General features: G+C 44.5%; 1 protein-coding gene across 1 annotated transcript; it reads right to left on the reverse strand.

Annotated features, from left to right (window-relative positions):
- Positions 1-1,290: 1,290 nt before the first annotated feature.
- On the reverse strand, positions 1,291-17,440 carry LAMP5 (lysosomal associated membrane protein family member 5). Its single transcript, XM_084887426.1, has 6 exons — positions 17,039-17,440; positions 16,300-16,472; positions 15,793-15,924; positions 15,568-15,673; positions 14,083-14,271; positions 1,291-2,161 (listed from the first exon to the last, which is right to left on the reverse strand). The coding sequence occupies exons 1-6, from the start codon at positions 17,100-17,102 to the stop codon at positions 1,983-1,985; spliced, it is 843 nt and encodes a 280-aa protein (XP_084743552.1). The 5' UTR covers positions 17,103-17,440; the 3' UTR covers positions 1,291-1,982.
- Positions 17,441-17,672: the final 232 nt, after the last annotated feature.

Below are 17,672 nucleotides of genomic sequence, written 5' to 3' on the forward strand. Positions count from 1 at the left end.
TAAATATGGAATTTTCAGATGTATGGCTCAAATTTCTAAAAGTTTGTCTGAAAGGGTTACGGAAATTAAGGTTAACTTATTGCTACAACTAAGTGTCCATTTGTCCCAAAGTCCTTGGATGATTCCAATAAATAATGAAGTTTGCAAAGAAGAAGAAGAAGGAGAAGGAGAAGGAGGAGAAGGAGGAGGAGGAGAAGGAGGAGAAGGAGGAGGAGGAGGAGGAGGAGGAGGAGGAGAAGGAGGAGGAGGAGGAGGAGGTCACAACATAGGATGCTAAAAAGGAAAGGGCTTGTCCAGTTTGGGCCAGGGGCAAGATGATCACAGATGATAGCAGAATGGAATAAACCTTGGGGAGATGTTCACAGGTACAAAAGGCAGCTCCTTTTTCCTGTGAAAAGTGCAACTTTTATGAGAAATTGAGGCTTTTTTCTCACTGGTACCAGACAGACATGAAGAAAGTTGATTCAGAGGAAAAGACTGAGGTTGAAAGAGCAACAAACACATGGGTAACAATGGCAACTGGCTGACGTTTATCAAAATTTGCTGGGATCCTGGATTTGTAAAGATACACTACTGCCAGAAGTGGAAGGCTGGAGGGGATGGATCCATACTGCCTCTTACGTGGTGGAGACTGCATGGGGGTGATGGATGTCCACCTTAACACCAGAAGATACATTTCTCTCCCCTCCACTTAGATCTTCTGAAAAATGATTATTTAGGAAATGTGGGAATTCAAATAATGAAGTTTCAATATATTACACTTCAAATAAAACCCCACCTAGATTACCATGTTCAGTCCAGCTTTTTAATATATTTTTAATTGATTTCAGAGAGGAAGGAAGAGGGAAGAGAAATAGTAACATCAATGATAAAGAGAATCATTAGTCGGCTGCCTCCTGTGCGCCCTCTACTGGGGATTGAACCTGCAACCTGGACATGTGCCTTGATCCTGAATCATACTGGTGACCTCTTGGTTTCTGGGTCAATGCTTAACTGCTGAGCCACACCCAGCTGAGCCAGTCCAGCTTTTTATCCAAAGTGAAATACCAAATTCAAGACCAAGAAGCATCAGAGGCAATATCAGACCAATTGCTAAGAGGTGCCATCATTAAGACGATGTATAATTACCAAAGAAATCCATGTCCTATCACCTGGAAAGGCCCACATCCCCTTCAATGCCGCCTGCCCATTCTTTGCTTTTTCTCCTTTTCATCATTCCCCTCTCTCCTCTGGATGCCAAAGAAATCATTTTAGGTTTGTTTTCTTGTTTCAAGAAAGCAGCCAAACTTTAGACTGTAGTGTTTTAATTCATTCTGAAAAACAAACTCACATGGATTGATTGATTCTTCAGGTCCCATTAGTTGGACCTGGCACACTGTGAAGTCCATACAACTCTGCAGAGTGGCATTGACCAGATGCTTGTGCTGCGAAGTCACTGGGTGCAGGTAGCCGTGGAACATTCCAAGACAATCACTAGACATGCAGAATGCCAGCCAGAAGCGTGGGTCACTTTCAGGGGTCTTGCTGCAGGGAGCATGAGGTTGTATTTCATGTGCATTGACAATTGTGTAGGGTTTAGCCAGCTGCGTTCAAGGGACCAAAACACCCCTATTTCTAAAGGGGTGTCTTCCCAAAGGGAGTGTCTTTCCAATCTGTAAAGTTTGGGGCCAGATACTCCTCTGACTTTTATGTGTTGCTCCTTTAAGAGTCAAAGCCAAGCCCCCATGAGCATGAAAGCTGGCTGACCCCCCTATTCCCATTCTCCAGCATAGAGAGAACAACTGCCACTCACCCCCTGCAGCCAAAAGGATCCCCCCATCCCTGGGTTTAAGCATGGACACTGGCCAAGCAAGCCGTGGATACCCAGGACTGCTGGATTGTAGCTATGTTGGTGTATCCCATGTACAAGGTGGTAAAGTGCTTTTGTGTCTCTATCTGATCCAGGTGGGGGACAGGGTTTGGGGCTGCCTGCCTAATGGCCCCTAGCCCATGTGCTTATATTGGGACCGGTCCCTAGGGATCTGCACCTGGTTGGCAGTCATTTTGTGGTGGATGTGGTAAATCACCAGTGTTATCACAATGACGAAACCCAAGATGAGCCCCAAGATCAGGGGCAAGGTTTCCTCCAACTGTTCCTGTTCATCCACCTGGCATTTATGCTCTGAAATGGGAAAGAAGAAGAAAAGCAGTGAGCTCCAGTCCAAAGGCACTAAATCATACATCTTCCTACCAAAATTTAAAGGCAATGGAGATGAAAATCTCTCTCCAGAAAACTTTGGGAAGACCTGTGGGGTGTGTGTGTGTGTGTGTGTGTGTGTGTGTGTGTGTGTTTTCAGAAACAATATTTCCCCAACAAACTCTAAGGCTGAATCACAATATTTTTGCATAATATAAAATAAAAATACACCAATTAAATAAGGCAACATTCAGTTACTGGATTCCTGGCCAATGTCTACAAAATATTCAGATGATTTTTTTCAATTTTCAGAGTATCAAGACCCAACCACCATCATTTTTATTATTGGTTTGATTATATAACTTTTTCTTGAAGGATAATGTACACATAGAGAATTGTACACAAATATACAGCTTTAAAAACTCTGAAAATACCAAATGTTGGCAACTACATGAAGCAATGGGAACTCTCATACATCATCAGTGGAAAATGGTACAAACACTTTATAAAACTATTTAATTCTTTCTAATTAAAACTAAGAAACCTGTCAAACACAAAAGAGTATATATTGTATGATGCCATTTACCTATTTAAGAGCAGGTAAAACTAAGTCTACGGTGATTAAAAAATAAAAATCCTTATACCTGGCAAGCAGGACACAAGGGATTTTTCAGATGCGATGGAAATATTCTATATCTTGATCTAGGTGATAGTTACCTGGTTGCAAGTACAGGTAAAAATGCATTGGGTTAAATACTTTAGATTTGTGCATTTGAATATATGTAAATATACTAAAATCTTTTTTAAAAAGTGCAGAGCTTAGTGAATTTTCACAAATGAATACCCCATGTAATCAGCACCTAGATCAAGAAAGAAAATGTTACTAGCACACAAGGTGATTCAATCTTACTTTCTTAAAATTCAAGTTTCATAGCTCTATGTCTCCATTTTCACATAGAATCTGAAAAAATTTTGGGAAAACCTGGTGGTCAGATACTTAGTAGAGGTGACCAGAGTGCATTCCTAGCAAAAAGTACATGTTTACTTGGGCTCCCTTGCTCTCTGTGGGTAACGAGTGGCCTTTCACCAAATTTATGAGCCACAACTGGATAAAACAGGCTTTAGATATCTCTTTATAAAGACCAAGTTCTTAAGTAAAGATGACCCAGTGAGTGCTTATTGAGCAACTACTGATGCTCCAAAATCCCTGTTGATACAGTCCTCCCTCTCAACTCACCTGAGACCAATAAAAAGAATCTGGAAAATCACAGGCAAATAGGCAGTTTTCTAAAAGCTCATACTTAACATGCCTGGTTCCTAAATTAATTTTCAGTCCTAAATACAAAGATTGCCTCATTTAATCTCTATAATAATCCTATGCAGTAAACACAGTACACCCATTTCACACATTAGATAACTGAGGTAAAAAGAACTAAGGAATTTGCCCAGGGGTAAATGAAGCCCCAATCTGAACTCAAATAGTCTGACTCAGCATAGTCAGGGCAGTATTGAGAAGACATAAGCTAGGGTTAGAGTCAGCATCAGGTACTTAGAAGATCCGAGCCACTGGCATTCAGAGGCAACCAAGTCACAAGGCAGGAAGGAAAGAGGGCTCTGGGCTCTGTGGACCTATGTACTGGTCACGAAAACACCTTCAGTTTCTGAAAAAATCAGTGAGATGGATACTTATTACAAAGGGGTATAAAGATATTTTGGGGGATGATGGGTATGTTGATATTTATAAATTATAGTGATAGCTTCAAATACTTAGCTTTAAGTCAATATTTAGCACATCATACATTTTTAATATGGATAGTTTATTTTATTTAAATTATACCTAAGTAAAACTGCTTAAATAAATATGTAAATATATACATATATACGTTCCCCAACTGAGAAAAAAATAATAGTTTTTTAAAAGATATTTTGGCAAATATTAGGAATTATTAGCACTAGGCTGAGCCTTTTTATTACAACCAGAAGAACTGAAAGAATGAGACGGGGGCTTGTTTTTTTTTCACTCTTCGATTCAATTGTAACAAGTTCAACACTTTGATTAGCAGCCTGTGGTCAAATATACTCATTTCCCAGGGAAAAGACTTGCCATTGTTACAAGGTGCACCGGGGACAACTGTGGGCCTAGAACTCCTTAGTTAGAAAGCTGGTTTTTCCCATGATCCCACATTGTATCTTTGAGGAGAACAATGAACAGAAATGGTGTCCCTGGAGTAGGTATTTTGTTAACCAAGTTTATTTGTTTTCCTCACTATAACACATTGTTGTGTGTATTTTGTTAACACAGATTGTGGGGTTTGCTCAATTTCCATGTGCTTGCCACAAATTCATACTTTGATATTCATAACAACCCCCCTCCAACCACACCTGAGTTTATATTAATGAGGGGCTTTCGGAAGGCCCCTCAGTCACCTAAGGATAGGGGCCTGGTTGCCAGGAGAACCAGCCCTGTGACTAAAGTGTTGACACCTTTGGACCCAAAAACCCTGATTTCTGGGTGTGGAGAGATTGAATTCAATCACCAATGGCCAGTGACGTAATCAGTCCTGCCTCTGCAATGATAACTCAATAAAATCCCACAAGGACTGGTCCACAGAGCTTCTGGTTGGTGGACACAAGGATATATAGGGAGAATGGCACACTCAGAGAGGGCATGTGCCCTGACTTTTATAAATGGGTGATCTAATAAAGTTCTGAGAGCCACTCTAACAAATTAATCTCACCTGAGGAGAAGGAGGAGGAAGCCTCCAATATATAGCAGGTTGGCTAGATTGGTGTCTATAGTGGGAGCGGGTAGTCTTGTAGGGCTGAGTTCTTAACCTGTGGCATCTGATGGTCTCCAGGTGGATCCTGTCAGAATTGAGTGGAATTGTAGGACTCCCAATTAGTGTCAGAAAATTGCTTGGGAAAAAAATTGGCTGGGAAAAAAAGCCACTACATATAAGATTTGGTGCCAGATATATTATTCTTAAATAGATAATAACTTTGGTGTAGTTATGATAAATAACACCTTATATCCCATCTTTTTTTTCCAGAGGAGAAAAGCACAATGTATTTTGGCATGAATACATTGCCAAATTAAATTACTATTGTGTTTTTTTTTTTTCTTTTTTAAAAATGTTATTTTAGGAAGTGGACAAGAGGGCTGGAAAAATCAATGATGAGAATCACTGATCAGTTGCCTCCTGCATGCCCCCCTGGGATTGACCCCCAACCAGGGCATGTGCCCTGACCTGGAATTGAAGCATGACCTCCTGGTTCATGGGTCAATAGTCAATCACTCAGCCACACCAGCTGTGTTTTATTTCTTAAAGTTTTTTTTGTTGTTGTTGCATTAGGGAAAAAACAAAAAACAAAAAACTGAACTAAACAGCACAGGAAGTGCTTTCTAAAGGGAGTATTAAACTACGGACATTTCAAAAATAATCATGGGAAATAAGAGGATGTCAAAAAGTATCATGAAAAATACTGAATCCTCCCATCCTCACCCATTTCCTTCCCACTAAGAGGTCAAATAAATGGGAATTCCTGAACCTGCTATCCCTTATCCACCATTCCAAAATCCACAAAGTTCTGGAAATCAAAAGTACTTTGTTATCACTCATTTGGCAGCAAAACCTGACTTGAGTTACCATTGGTCTGCTCATAATTCTCATTCATCCTACCTAATCTGAAAATTCACATTTTTCATTGCACAATAAATATATGTTAATATATTTGATTACAGGGGGCTACAATCAAAGTCTGCAGTCTTTTTAATTCAATAGTCTCACTTATCCATGTGTATATGTTCCAAGACCCCCAGTGAATGTCTAAAACTCTGCAGAACACCAAACTGTATACATATTTATATATGTATACTAGAGGCCTGGTACATAAATTAGTGCATGGGTGGGGTCAGGCCAGCCCACCCTGATTGGGGCCAATCGAGCTGGGCTGACTAGGGGAGCGGCCACAGGTGGTTGATGGACCAGCCTTGCCCCCTAGTCAAATTCCCAGTTGAGGGGGTAATTTGCATATTAGACTTTTATTATATAGGATAATGTTTTTCCCCTCTAAACACATACCTATAATAAAGTGATTTGTAAATTAGGCGTAGTAAGAGATTAACCACAATAACTAAAAATAGAATAATTATAACAAAACTAGAGGTCCGGTGCATGAAATTTGTGCACTGGGGGGAGGGAATTGTCCCTCAGTCCAGTCTGCACCCTTTCCAATCTGGGACCTCACAGGGATCGAGCCTAAACTGGAAGTCAGACATCCATCTCACAATCCAGGACTGATGGCTCCCAACCAGCTCACCTGCCTGCCTTCCTGATTGCCCCGCTTCTGTCAGTGTAATCACCCTCTAACCACTCCCCTACCAGCCTGATTGACACCTAACTGTTCTGCTGGCCTGGTTGCCCTCAATTGCCTTCCCCTGCAGTTTTGGTCACCCCCAGCTGCCCTCCCATGAAGGCCTCATTGCCCCCAGATGCCCTCCCCTGTCGGCCTAGTTGCCCCAGCTGCCCTTCCCTGCCAACCTGGTCACCCCCAACTCCCTCCCCTGCAGGTCTGCTCACCTCCATCTGCCCTCCCCAGCTAGCCTAGTCACCCATAACCACCTTCCCATGCAAACCTGATCACCCACAACTGCCCTCCCCTGCCAGCCATCTTGTAGAGGCCATCTTGTGACCACATGGGGGTGGCCATGTTGTGTGAGGGCATGATGGTCAATTTGCATATTACTTCTTTATTATATAGGATACTGTATTAAAGTTTATGTGAATGTGGTCTCCTCTCAAAATACCTTATTATAATGTACTCACCCTTCTTCATGTAATGATGTAGATGATACAATGCTCGAGTGATGAGATGAAGTGAGGTGAATAATGTGAGCTGTAAGGTTACTTGAACATCGGCTCTGCTATAGGTTATCAATAGTGTATGTAATAACCTGAACAGATACTAAGTGACTAATGGCAGATATGTGGATATGCTGGACAGAGGAACGATTCATAGACCAAGTGGGATAAAGAGGGACAGCGAGATATTTCACCATGCTGCTCAGAGCACTGCATAATTTAAAACTTATGAATTGTTTATTTATGGAATTTTTCATTTATATATTTAGACCATGGTTGACCATAGGTAACTGAAATTGTGGAAAGCAAAATCACAGTATATTTTTTCCTAAAATCTACAGTATTCTGAATTCTGGAAATTGTCCAAGATTTTAGATGAGAGATTGTGAACCCATAAAGAACTCCCATTTCCTTTTAAGCTTCAGCCAGTGTTTTTTAACTGCCTCTAACCCATAGGGAAAAAATTTTATATTACAAGTCAAAACAGATGTATACATACATAACTAAAACCAGAATTTTACAAAACAATAGTTATCCTTACTTTGTGCTTCAAATCATTTTATACTCTATTCTATTCTCTTTTATTTAAAACAGTGCTGGCATCCAGTGGCTCAGTGGTTGAGCATTGACCTATGAATCAGTAAGTCACCGGTTGATTCCTGGTCAGGGCATATGCCTGGGTTGGGAGGCAGCTGACAATGATTCTCTCTCATCATTGATGTCTCTATCTCTCTCTCCCTCTCCATTCCTCTCTGAAATCAATAAAAAATAAATAAATAAACCTACTAAATGGAATTTTCCATTTAATATATATTAGGCCATGATTGACCATAGGTTGTAATCATTTTTTATACTAGTTTGATGAAACTGTAACACTCTTCTTAGAATAATGCTTATAAATGCATAAAAATAAAATATTTAATGTTATACAGGAAACAGATTACACTGAAATTCAGCTATCAACATATTTTTATATGATTGGGAAGACAGTACTATAGGTACTTTTTGTTAATACACATGTACGCTGGCTTGATTTACAAAGTAGTGAGAAGCATAATTATTTGCAAGAGCTGTACAAACTAACTTGAGATGAAACTATGATATCTATTTGTGACAATGTCACAGGTATTACTGATACTACTGTGGGTTGTTACCTTCATTTACAATACAAGGAAAAGTTAAATATTAATTATGTCTCTGTGTGTCAGGAACAGGGCAAGCACAAGAAGGATATGTGTAAACTCTATCCCACCAACCTGTAAGCTCCCCCAGGCCTAGGGGCAGTTTATATCTCCCAGTAACAAGGTGTAGCAGACACAGACCATGTCTCCTCATTCACCATTGCCACCCATTCCCACAGGTTTTGACTACAAGGAAGTTAGATAAACCAGAGTCAATGCCTTCCCCTCCACCCCAGCAGTCATTGGAGAGATTGTTGGCAGGCTGAATTCGTGAGTTTTTATCATGACTTCTAATATTCCAAACAGTGTGATTGGGAGGTACCATCTAATCTGTTTTACCCCGATGGAGTGCATGAGACTTGGCAGGTAAATGCTGGCCCCCTCCCCTACTTCCCCTTCCCCTCCCAGGTCAGGTGGGATACATGATGTGGGTCCTATAACCTCTCCCAGATGTTCCAACAGCGTGCCCACAGGTGCCCACAGTAGTAATCTGCTTATTAATGGACCTGTGTGGGCTGCCTTGCCTTCCTATTTCATCTCACTTCCCCAATCCCCTGCCAGTGCTTTTCAGAACCACCTCCTAAGTAAACTACTTGCCCTTACACACTCCCTTAGGATCTGCTTTTGGGGAACCCACACTAATGCGCTGTGTCTCAGGACAATGCCAAGAACACAGAATTCTAAGACTAGCAATGTGGCCCTACACTGGGCTCCATATCCCAGCCTTCAACAAGTTCTCAACAGTGTTAATAACAGAATTATCTCTCTCTAGATCAGTGGTTCTCAACCTTTCTAATGCTGCGATCCTTTAACATATAGTTCCTCATGTTGTGGTGACCCCCAACCATAAAATTATTTTCGTTGCTATTTCATAACTGTAATTTTGCTACTGTTAATGAATCATAATGTAAATATCTGTGTTTTCCCATGGTCTTAGGTGACCCTGCTAGCAATTCTCAACCTGTGGGTCACAACCATCGGAAAACACAGATACTTACATTACAATTCATAACAGTAGCAAAATTACAGGTATGAAGTAGCGATGAAAATAATTTTATGGTTGGGGGTCACCACAACATGAGGAACTGTATTAAAGGGTCATGGCAATAGAAAGGTTGAGAACCACGGCTCTAGATGTTTACACAGGAGGGCCCGAGGATCAAGTACCCAGGGTGACATGTTTCTTGACTGGGATGTTCCACACATCCCTTGGGATGAGCATCAGCAAACCCTCCCTGGGTTGGTGGCATGGCAGCTAGCCAGGGGGCACCTAGAGATGAGGAAAATAAGACATTTTTGGCAGGGAGACCAGCAGCCTGACTCTGTACCTAGTTAATCAGTATCCCTAATGCACATTCTGGTCAGCCTCTAGTCTAGTCAGTGCCCCTTCCTTAATTATCTGGTCTTGCAAGACCTATTTACCTAAATACTCACTTTTTACAGAGGCTGTAAATCATGAACAATACACAACCCCCAGAGGGGGTTATCAGCGCTGGTGCCAGGCCAGGCCTTTAGGTACTGGGACTCACTGACCCCCATCCCAATACATGGGGCTTTTAGCAAAGCATGCAAAAGGTCGAGAAGTCTGATCCTTATTTGGGGGACAAAGAAACCAAAGGATGCAAAGAGAAAGCTTCCTCCATATTGGGTTGCTCAGGATTTGGAAACAGGCTCCCTGAATCACGGTCCTAGCACATGTGAAACATCTGGAAATAAATGGGTTTTTCCTCTATCTCCAGGTACTCCTGTGCATTTTTCGGTCACCTGGCAAATTCTGTAACACTACTGGGGATGGTATACAGAGGAAGGTAAGGCTCACTCATTTCCACTAGAACACAAGTCCCCCCCCCCACCCCCCAATAATTCTGGGTAAAATACAGACCAGGTGGCATCTTCCGTTCAAGTCATTAGCAGCAATGACACAAAGCTCATGAGTCCAAGGTACCCAATGACCTTTCCAAAAAGGCCTCCTGCGTCCAAATGTTGGTTATAGTTGCTGAGCAAAAGCAGCAGAGGCTCTCAGAGGCGAAGAGCACAGGATCTGATACCCACATACAGGTTCTGGCCCCAGCCCCGGCAGCCAGTCGGAGTGCAGCTTTCACCAATAATTTCACTTCTCCCAGCCTCAGTTTCCCCACTGTCAATGGGGGTCTCATTTCCTTCTTCACAGTTTGATTTGCTTGTTTTTTGTTTGTTTTTTTCTCTTCTCAAATGAGAATTAAAAAGGAACCAGCCTATATGGGGTACCGTGTAAATGCCGGTAAAACCCGATTGTTTAATAAAGACGAATAGAGGTCCCCTTCGTGTTCCATTATGTTTCTTCTGTCATTATGCGTGAAAGTTGCCTTTAGTACAAGCCATTACAATGTTCAGGCTGATTGTCCCCTCCCAGTGCTGCATCCTACACTCCATCACATACAGGAATCTCCTGGGGCCCTCAAAGGGACACACAAGGAATTAAGTGTGGGAGGACAAATTAATCCACCCCAACTGAACAACAGGGGTGCCTTGAACTGCAGGGAGGTAGAAGGCACACAAAGTGTATTTGTTATGGAAATGAGCCAATGTGGCTGCCGAATATTGGCCCCTGGGTGGTTTATTTTCCCACTGGAGACTGAGATCCATTAGCTGAAAAGCCTGCTGGTGCCAAACTCAAATTTTTACACATCCAATTCTTTTTAAAACAGCCCAAACAAGCAGATTTTTAGCCATTTAGGGTCTACCTGCTTTGCATAATAAACCTCAACCAACAGCTGTTACCCATTGATAAGCTAGGGCCTTCCAGCTATATGGCTTAGAGCCTCTTTGCTGCCCCTCGGAGCTCTCTGAACCCAGAGACTCCTCACTGTGCTACCCAGTGATAGACATCACCTAGGCACAGTAACCCCCTCTTAAATACCCCTCCCCCTCTGGATGGGGGTCCTTAGGTGCCTCCCTCTGGTCAGCCTCATGCTATGAAGAGCTTCCTTTCTCATGCAACCATGTCCACGCACCAATAAAGCTTGTGTGTTCCTGCCTTCCATGCTCTTATCTTTTCCACAGTGCTCCGTAGACCAGAAGTATGGGGGGTGGGAGGATGGGGAGGTTGGCTAGAAATGGTCTGCCCCAGACCTACTGAGCCAGACTCTGCATGCTAGCACAATCACCACAGTTGTACGCATTGCAGCAGATTCCTGTGCACACTGCAGCTCGGAAACCTTCGCTGGGGATTGGTGTAGTAAACAAGCTCAGTGTTCCAAAGGGATTTGTGTGATAGAGACGTCAACCCCCATTTGGGCTGAGAAAAGCCCCTGCAAGTGTCCACTAATCTACTTCACTGACCCTTCCTCGTCTTTCTCAGTCTAAGCAGGCAGGTGTGAAATTGCAGGCTGCCAGGTATGCCCCCTCTTACACAGAGGAGAGACTCTTCATTGGAAACCACGATGCTGTGGGTCCTGTGCATACATGACCAACTGCATGTGTACACCCTGCAGTGAGCATACAGATATGACCAGATAACTCCCCCCCCCCCACCCACACACACACACAGGCAAGCTCCACTCACACTCACACAGCCATCCACAACACGGCCAAGGCCTCCTGAGGGTCTGTTCTGGGGAATGGGGACAAAATAAAATGGTCTCTTACAAAATGCAGCGGGAGTCTGAGAGGCTCTGACAAGGAGGAGCCAGGAACAAAAGAGCCCCTACCATACAAAGGCGCATGGATCCACTGAGTGACTCTGAATGGGGCTTGCCTGCTCCCAAAGCTACAAGGCTTAAAACCCCAGGGCACCATACAGAAGAGGACATCCTAATTATTACCCAGAGAAGCCTGGTGAGACAGGTGCAATTTTCTTGTGCTTAATATATCTGCCTTTAGGACATTATATATGCTTAGGTACAAATACTCCTAGACTGTCACGCCCATCTAGGAACTGGAAGTGGATAAAAAATTGCTTTTCAAACAAAAGATGTCATTAAGTCCATGCCATGAACTTCAGCAGTTTTTAGGAAAGTAGTGCTGGTCCTTATTCAGAATTCATTTACTCTGACATTGTGCACAATTCTAAAAATCTAAACTGAGATTTTTAGAATTGCACCAACTTAGAATTAACCCAGAGTGGGTTAGGACAAGGTTTGGGTAAGAAACTAGTAAAAGCAGCAACTACAGCACCAGTAGTACCAAGAAGTAATGGAGTGCCTAAGAACAGCTGACCAGCAAAAAAATAACACAAAAGGCACTAGAGGCTATTGAAAGGACCCATATAAACTCAAAAGCATCTATGATAGGGACTGTGGGGACTGATACTACACAATCCAATATTTTCATAATAAACTCCTGATCATCAATAATCACAAATCCAATTACATTTAATCATCTTTAATATTTTCAGTTTAAGACAGACATTATTACATGTATAAATAATTCTGTAATCAAACAGATTAAAAAAAACGTTAAGGTCTTGACACAGAGTTTAGTTTCAATTTTGAAGAAAATACATTAAAATGGAATAGTGTGAGAACAGTTAAGTGTGGTGCTGCTTTACTAAATCAATTAGATTCTGACTTGCCTGGCATGGAAGCCTTTGGAAGTCTCTATTAAATGAGTGCACAGTTTCAGAATATTAATTCAGCCCAAGTTAGCTGGGCATCTGCAATGTGCCAAGCGCTGTATTAGCTGCTAACCCTATGAGGAAAGAAGCAGGCCCTTCTCACAAGAGCATAGGAAGTCTCAAATGCCTTCTAATTGATCATGTGGTGGTGGTGGTAAGAGGGAGAGGGTGGATCTGGTTTGAGTGGGAGGTACATTTTATGAAAGCTGGATTCATTGGGAAATGACAGTGATTTGTGTGTGACACAGATGGGAACTCTCTAATATCCTGAACATTGGAATAACTGTATTCTCCTGGGGAACCCCAGCCCCCCAAAAAGTCATCCATAAAGCAATGAGAATATCTCTTCATTTTTTAACCACAAGGAATCAACAGTATATATAACAACCTCCCCCTAGACAAGAGAGAGAGAACACATGAATTGAAGAATTCCCTTGCCCTACATCTGCCCAGTGTAAATTGTGGCTAGACTTGGACAAATTGCAGAAAGGTGAGCTCTCTTCATGCCCTGCCTCTGCTGGGAGGCAGAGAACCAGGAGAATGGAGATGCCCTGAACCTGCCAGAGGCACTCTCAGGGGCTAACACCCACGGAGAAGCTTATTTCCTCTACAACCCAGAGAGAGCAGGTCAGGGACCCATGCCTCTCTGGCACCTTGTGGGTATCCCTTCCACGTAGTGAGTGCTGGATGGAGGCACGCCTTCATAATTCTCTTTCTGTGATCTCCATGCGACCTACACACACACACACACACACACACACACACACACACCCCTATTGCATTCCAGCCACACATAAACTTGGACTCATAGTGGTAGAAACTACAGCTGGAAGTGAGAGAACATGGAGAAACTGAGGCCCTTCTCTAACCTTCGGCTCTCTGAGATTTTTAGCTGCTTCTTGAGTGAAAAGATTTAAACCAAAAATGTATATATTTTTCCAAGCTGATTTTCTTATCTTTCTCCCTACCAAGGGTTTCCCTTTTGGCAAAGGAAAGGAGGAAGGGAAAGTTAAATAAATAAATAAAAGAAGGGAGGGAAGAATGAAGTGAAAAGGGGGGAGGGAGAGAAGGAAGAAGGAGACATTGAAGAAAGTTGGTATGATCCAGTTTACAGCCTTTAGTCTTAGAAAAATATTACAGAAGGAGATAGTGTCATGTCAGCCCAGAGGAAATCCAAGCTGCAGCCTAGGACTCTTGGCAGGTCCCTTCCATGTCCATCCTGATGCCAGACTTCTCTTACCCCCTCCCATTATCACACCCACAACCTACCTTCACTGAAGACAAAATCAGAGATGATGTCAAAGGGCTGGATGTGGACTGCATACAGGATCATGGTGACTGTCTTCTGCGGATCACTGGAGGTTAGTGAAATGGTCTGCTGAGCCTGACACTCATAGGACTTCCCAGCTGGTGTGACCAAGGCAGAGAGGTGGTGGGAGTTGGCTGTGTGCTTCCCAGCTGCAGGGAAAACCAAAGCAAAGGTGAGGCCTTTCTGGCTGGCAGAACCCTCCTGGTTCCTAACCTCCCCAGCCAGGGAAATGGCTCTTGCCTGTCAGCTCCAGACCTAATCCAACCCTCTGTGCGGCCAGGCAGTGTCACCTCGCCAGAGTTGAGGCTCTGCCTGTGGCATCAAAGGACAAATACACCCATTTCTTCATGAGCAGGAGCTCCTTAAATATTCCGTTGGAATTTGGGGAAATTTTGGAATTTCTTTTTAGAAAATGAGCATGATACCTAAAAACCCAACCCTTTTCACTCTATAAAACCTAGCAACGCAGATCCCAAAGACCCAGGACAGTGACTCTGTTTGCCACATTTCACACTGGTCCCCAAAGAATAAAATATCTTCCTCATAAAGCAAGATTTCTTGTGTCCTGGGCAGACACCTTGGGAAAATGCTTGAATGCGAATTTTTATGAAAATTTTTTAAAATGCCCTTTTATTTATTTTTTTATTGTGATGATAAAGGGGGCGAAAAGGGAAAGATGACATAGATATTCTTTCACGTGCTCAATTCAAGTCTTTTCCCAGCCCAGGTGCTCAGGAGATCGAAGGCCTCCTTGTGAATTTATTAGACAACTGAGAAAACCAATCAATACATTTAAATGCAGTCTCTGACGGCGCCTGCAAATACAAACTTTGTTATTTGAGGAATGGACATTCCTCTGTCCACGGTATTTTTGGAGAATCTGGGTGAGTTGTTAAAAATGATGGGCAGAAACAGCTCATAAATTAGGCCACGGCGCAGAATGCGCTCTGGGGTGGCTTCAGTGGATGCCTGCAGATGGCTGGGAGCCCTGCTGTCCTGCAGCAAGAAGATACTGAAGGCATGGGATCCTGACGGGGAAGTCAGAGGCTCCCTTCAAGTTTTAGCGCCTGAGAAGGAAAATGGGGAGCAGAAACTTATGCAGCTTTGTCCTTCCCTGCGCCCCTGGAAAGGACAGATCCTAAGAGGTCGCCCCCAGGCAGCTAGGGGAGGTCAGGCCCTCAGAGGAGACTCTCATCTGGCATCAGGCCAGGGGTGCCTGCTTGGTTCTCAGCCCGGATTCCTGGCCGCGTGTACAGGCCTGAGATCAGGAAGACCCACTGGCGCTTCCACTTTCTCCGCATTGGATAATACTCCTGGGAGCCAAAGCCCAGATCTGTTTCCAGAAAATTTACGAATTTCCGGAGGAATTCGGCCTCCGTGCCTGTGCTTCTGCAGTGTCCGCGCTTCCCCAGGCTCCCTCTCCAGCCCTGCTGACCTCTACGCACCCGTGACTGCGTCTTTAAAATGGGTCTTCTCCGAGGAGTCGTAGACAAACTGGACCTTGCTCAGCCTCCACGTCGCCTCGGGGCCCTTGGAGGTGTTGTGACCTTCCTGCCCAGGGGAGAAGGCGCGCATCAATGGCCCCTGCAGCTTCTGGGTGGAGACACTGAGGGGCGGCCCTTGCCCACACCCTCCCGGGAAAGCCTTCGCGCCCCTCGGCTCCAAGTTACCTTTACAAACAGCATTTTGAGCGAGTACGCGCGATCCACCCAGAACACCTGCAGCTCCGACTCGTTGTGACCACAGCGGCCTTTCACCTCCGCTCCCCGGGTCAGTGAGACTTCAGCCTGTTCCGTGATCAGCTGGGAACACAGACGCCCGCACCCCCTCAGCGCGCCCTGCCCCAGTGGGGGCTGCACAGGGCGGCGCGTCCACACTCCGGGTTGCACGCCTGGGCTCTCTTTTGCGCGCGTGATCCCAGGTCTGGGAACATGCGGTTAGATGCTCTACGTGCAGACCCCGCCGCCGTTAGGGAAGCAGAGAGAGGGGGTTACTTTCCAAGCAGGCAGAGCGAGCAAAAGGCGTTACAAGCCGGAACCCCCCATGCAGCATTCAGGAGCAGCCTGCAGGGGCCAAGGGGGCAAGGCAGGCGACCCAGGCCTTCGTAGGGCATTGAGGGTGAGTGCCCTTCGCCCCTGGAGCCCTAGGAGCAAGCTGGGAAGGAGAAGGTTCCTTACATCGACATAATTGCTGGCCCACACATCATAAGGGACAATAAATTTGGCTGCAAACTCTGCCATGAGACAGGTCGTCCCATTTTCCCGCACCACAAATATATCTTTTTCGGGGTTAGTGGAAAGGCCTGAGAGATTTTCCACTTCTTGTTCTGCCGTGATTCGAGCCATTGTATCTGCGGGGGGGAAAAATCCTATCGGTTCCAGGCTCCCTGAGCCCACGGATCTGGTGACAAATGGTTGGAGGTCCCGGTCTGCGGACTCTGGGGTGACAAAATTCCCGACAGCTGTGCGACCTGCGAGCCTTTTCTCTAACCTCATGCCAACAAATTCAAGCCCATTGCTGTTAATTTGTAACAAAAATAAAGTTTAAAAGGAAGCCTTTACTCATTTATAGCCGAACTGGCCTTTTTTTTTTTTTCTTTTTTTTTTAATCTTAGGATTTTAAACCAAATCTTTCTTCCAATGCTCTGACCCCACGAACAGGCCGGTATAGCACTGTCTGGGATATGGCATACAGGTGTGTGGCTTGCTGGGGAATTCCTTGCCCCTAACAAGGAAGCCCTCTTCCCCCTCCTTCCACTCCTGTCTTCATCCCTCACCTCCTCCTAAAACAACAACAACAACAACAACACGCAAAATGTTATGGCCACTTCTTAAGCTGCCGGACTTTATTTACTATGCTGGCTCTTTTCTCTGCAAAAGACTACTCAGCGCTCGCGATCGCCAAAACGTTACTCACGGAACAGCATTAGGAGAACTCGAAGTCTGTTAAAACTGAGAACGGCTCTTCCTCGGAGATTCATGGTTGCCTTGCAGCGAATGAGGCCAGATGTGCTGCTGCAGAGACCGTCCGAGAGGGAATCCCTTAAACTTGCGTCTGGAGTGAGCTGGGGTGAGCCAGTGGCAGGGGCGCCGAGAGGGAGGAGGGATGGAGCGCGTGCTCTGCAAGCTCTGGGGAGGACTTGGTATCTGCTGCGGCACCCTGCCGACCAACGCTGGCTGAGCTGGATCCTGCTCGCTGCAGGGGATTGAGCCGCGCGGCGAGGGAGCTGTCCAGGGCTGCGAGTGCTGAAAGGAATGGGTTGTATTGCAGGAGTGATTGTGGCTTGGATTGTGCAGAGGGCCAATGAGATTGGGGGCGGGGGTTAAAATTCTCTCTGAGTCTGTTTCCTGTTTGGCAGTTGCATCCGCAAAGATGATTCTGTCCTGAGAAACTTAATGGACTTATTTGATATCCTTACCAAAAACAGTAGGTGGTGTAGATATCACAATCACATGACTGGAGTCCTGGCTTCTGAAAATGCATCCGGCTCCTGATAGAAAATACTAGAGCACAAATTGTTGCTGCTTTAGGGGTGAGGGAGTAGGCAGTA

Source organism: Pipistrellus hanaki, assembly GCF_964339955.1.
Source record: "Pipistrellus hanaki genome assembly, chromosome: 6".
Lineage (NCBI taxonomy): Eukaryota > Metazoa > Chordata > Mammalia > Chiroptera > Vespertilionidae > Pipistrellus > Pipistrellus hanaki.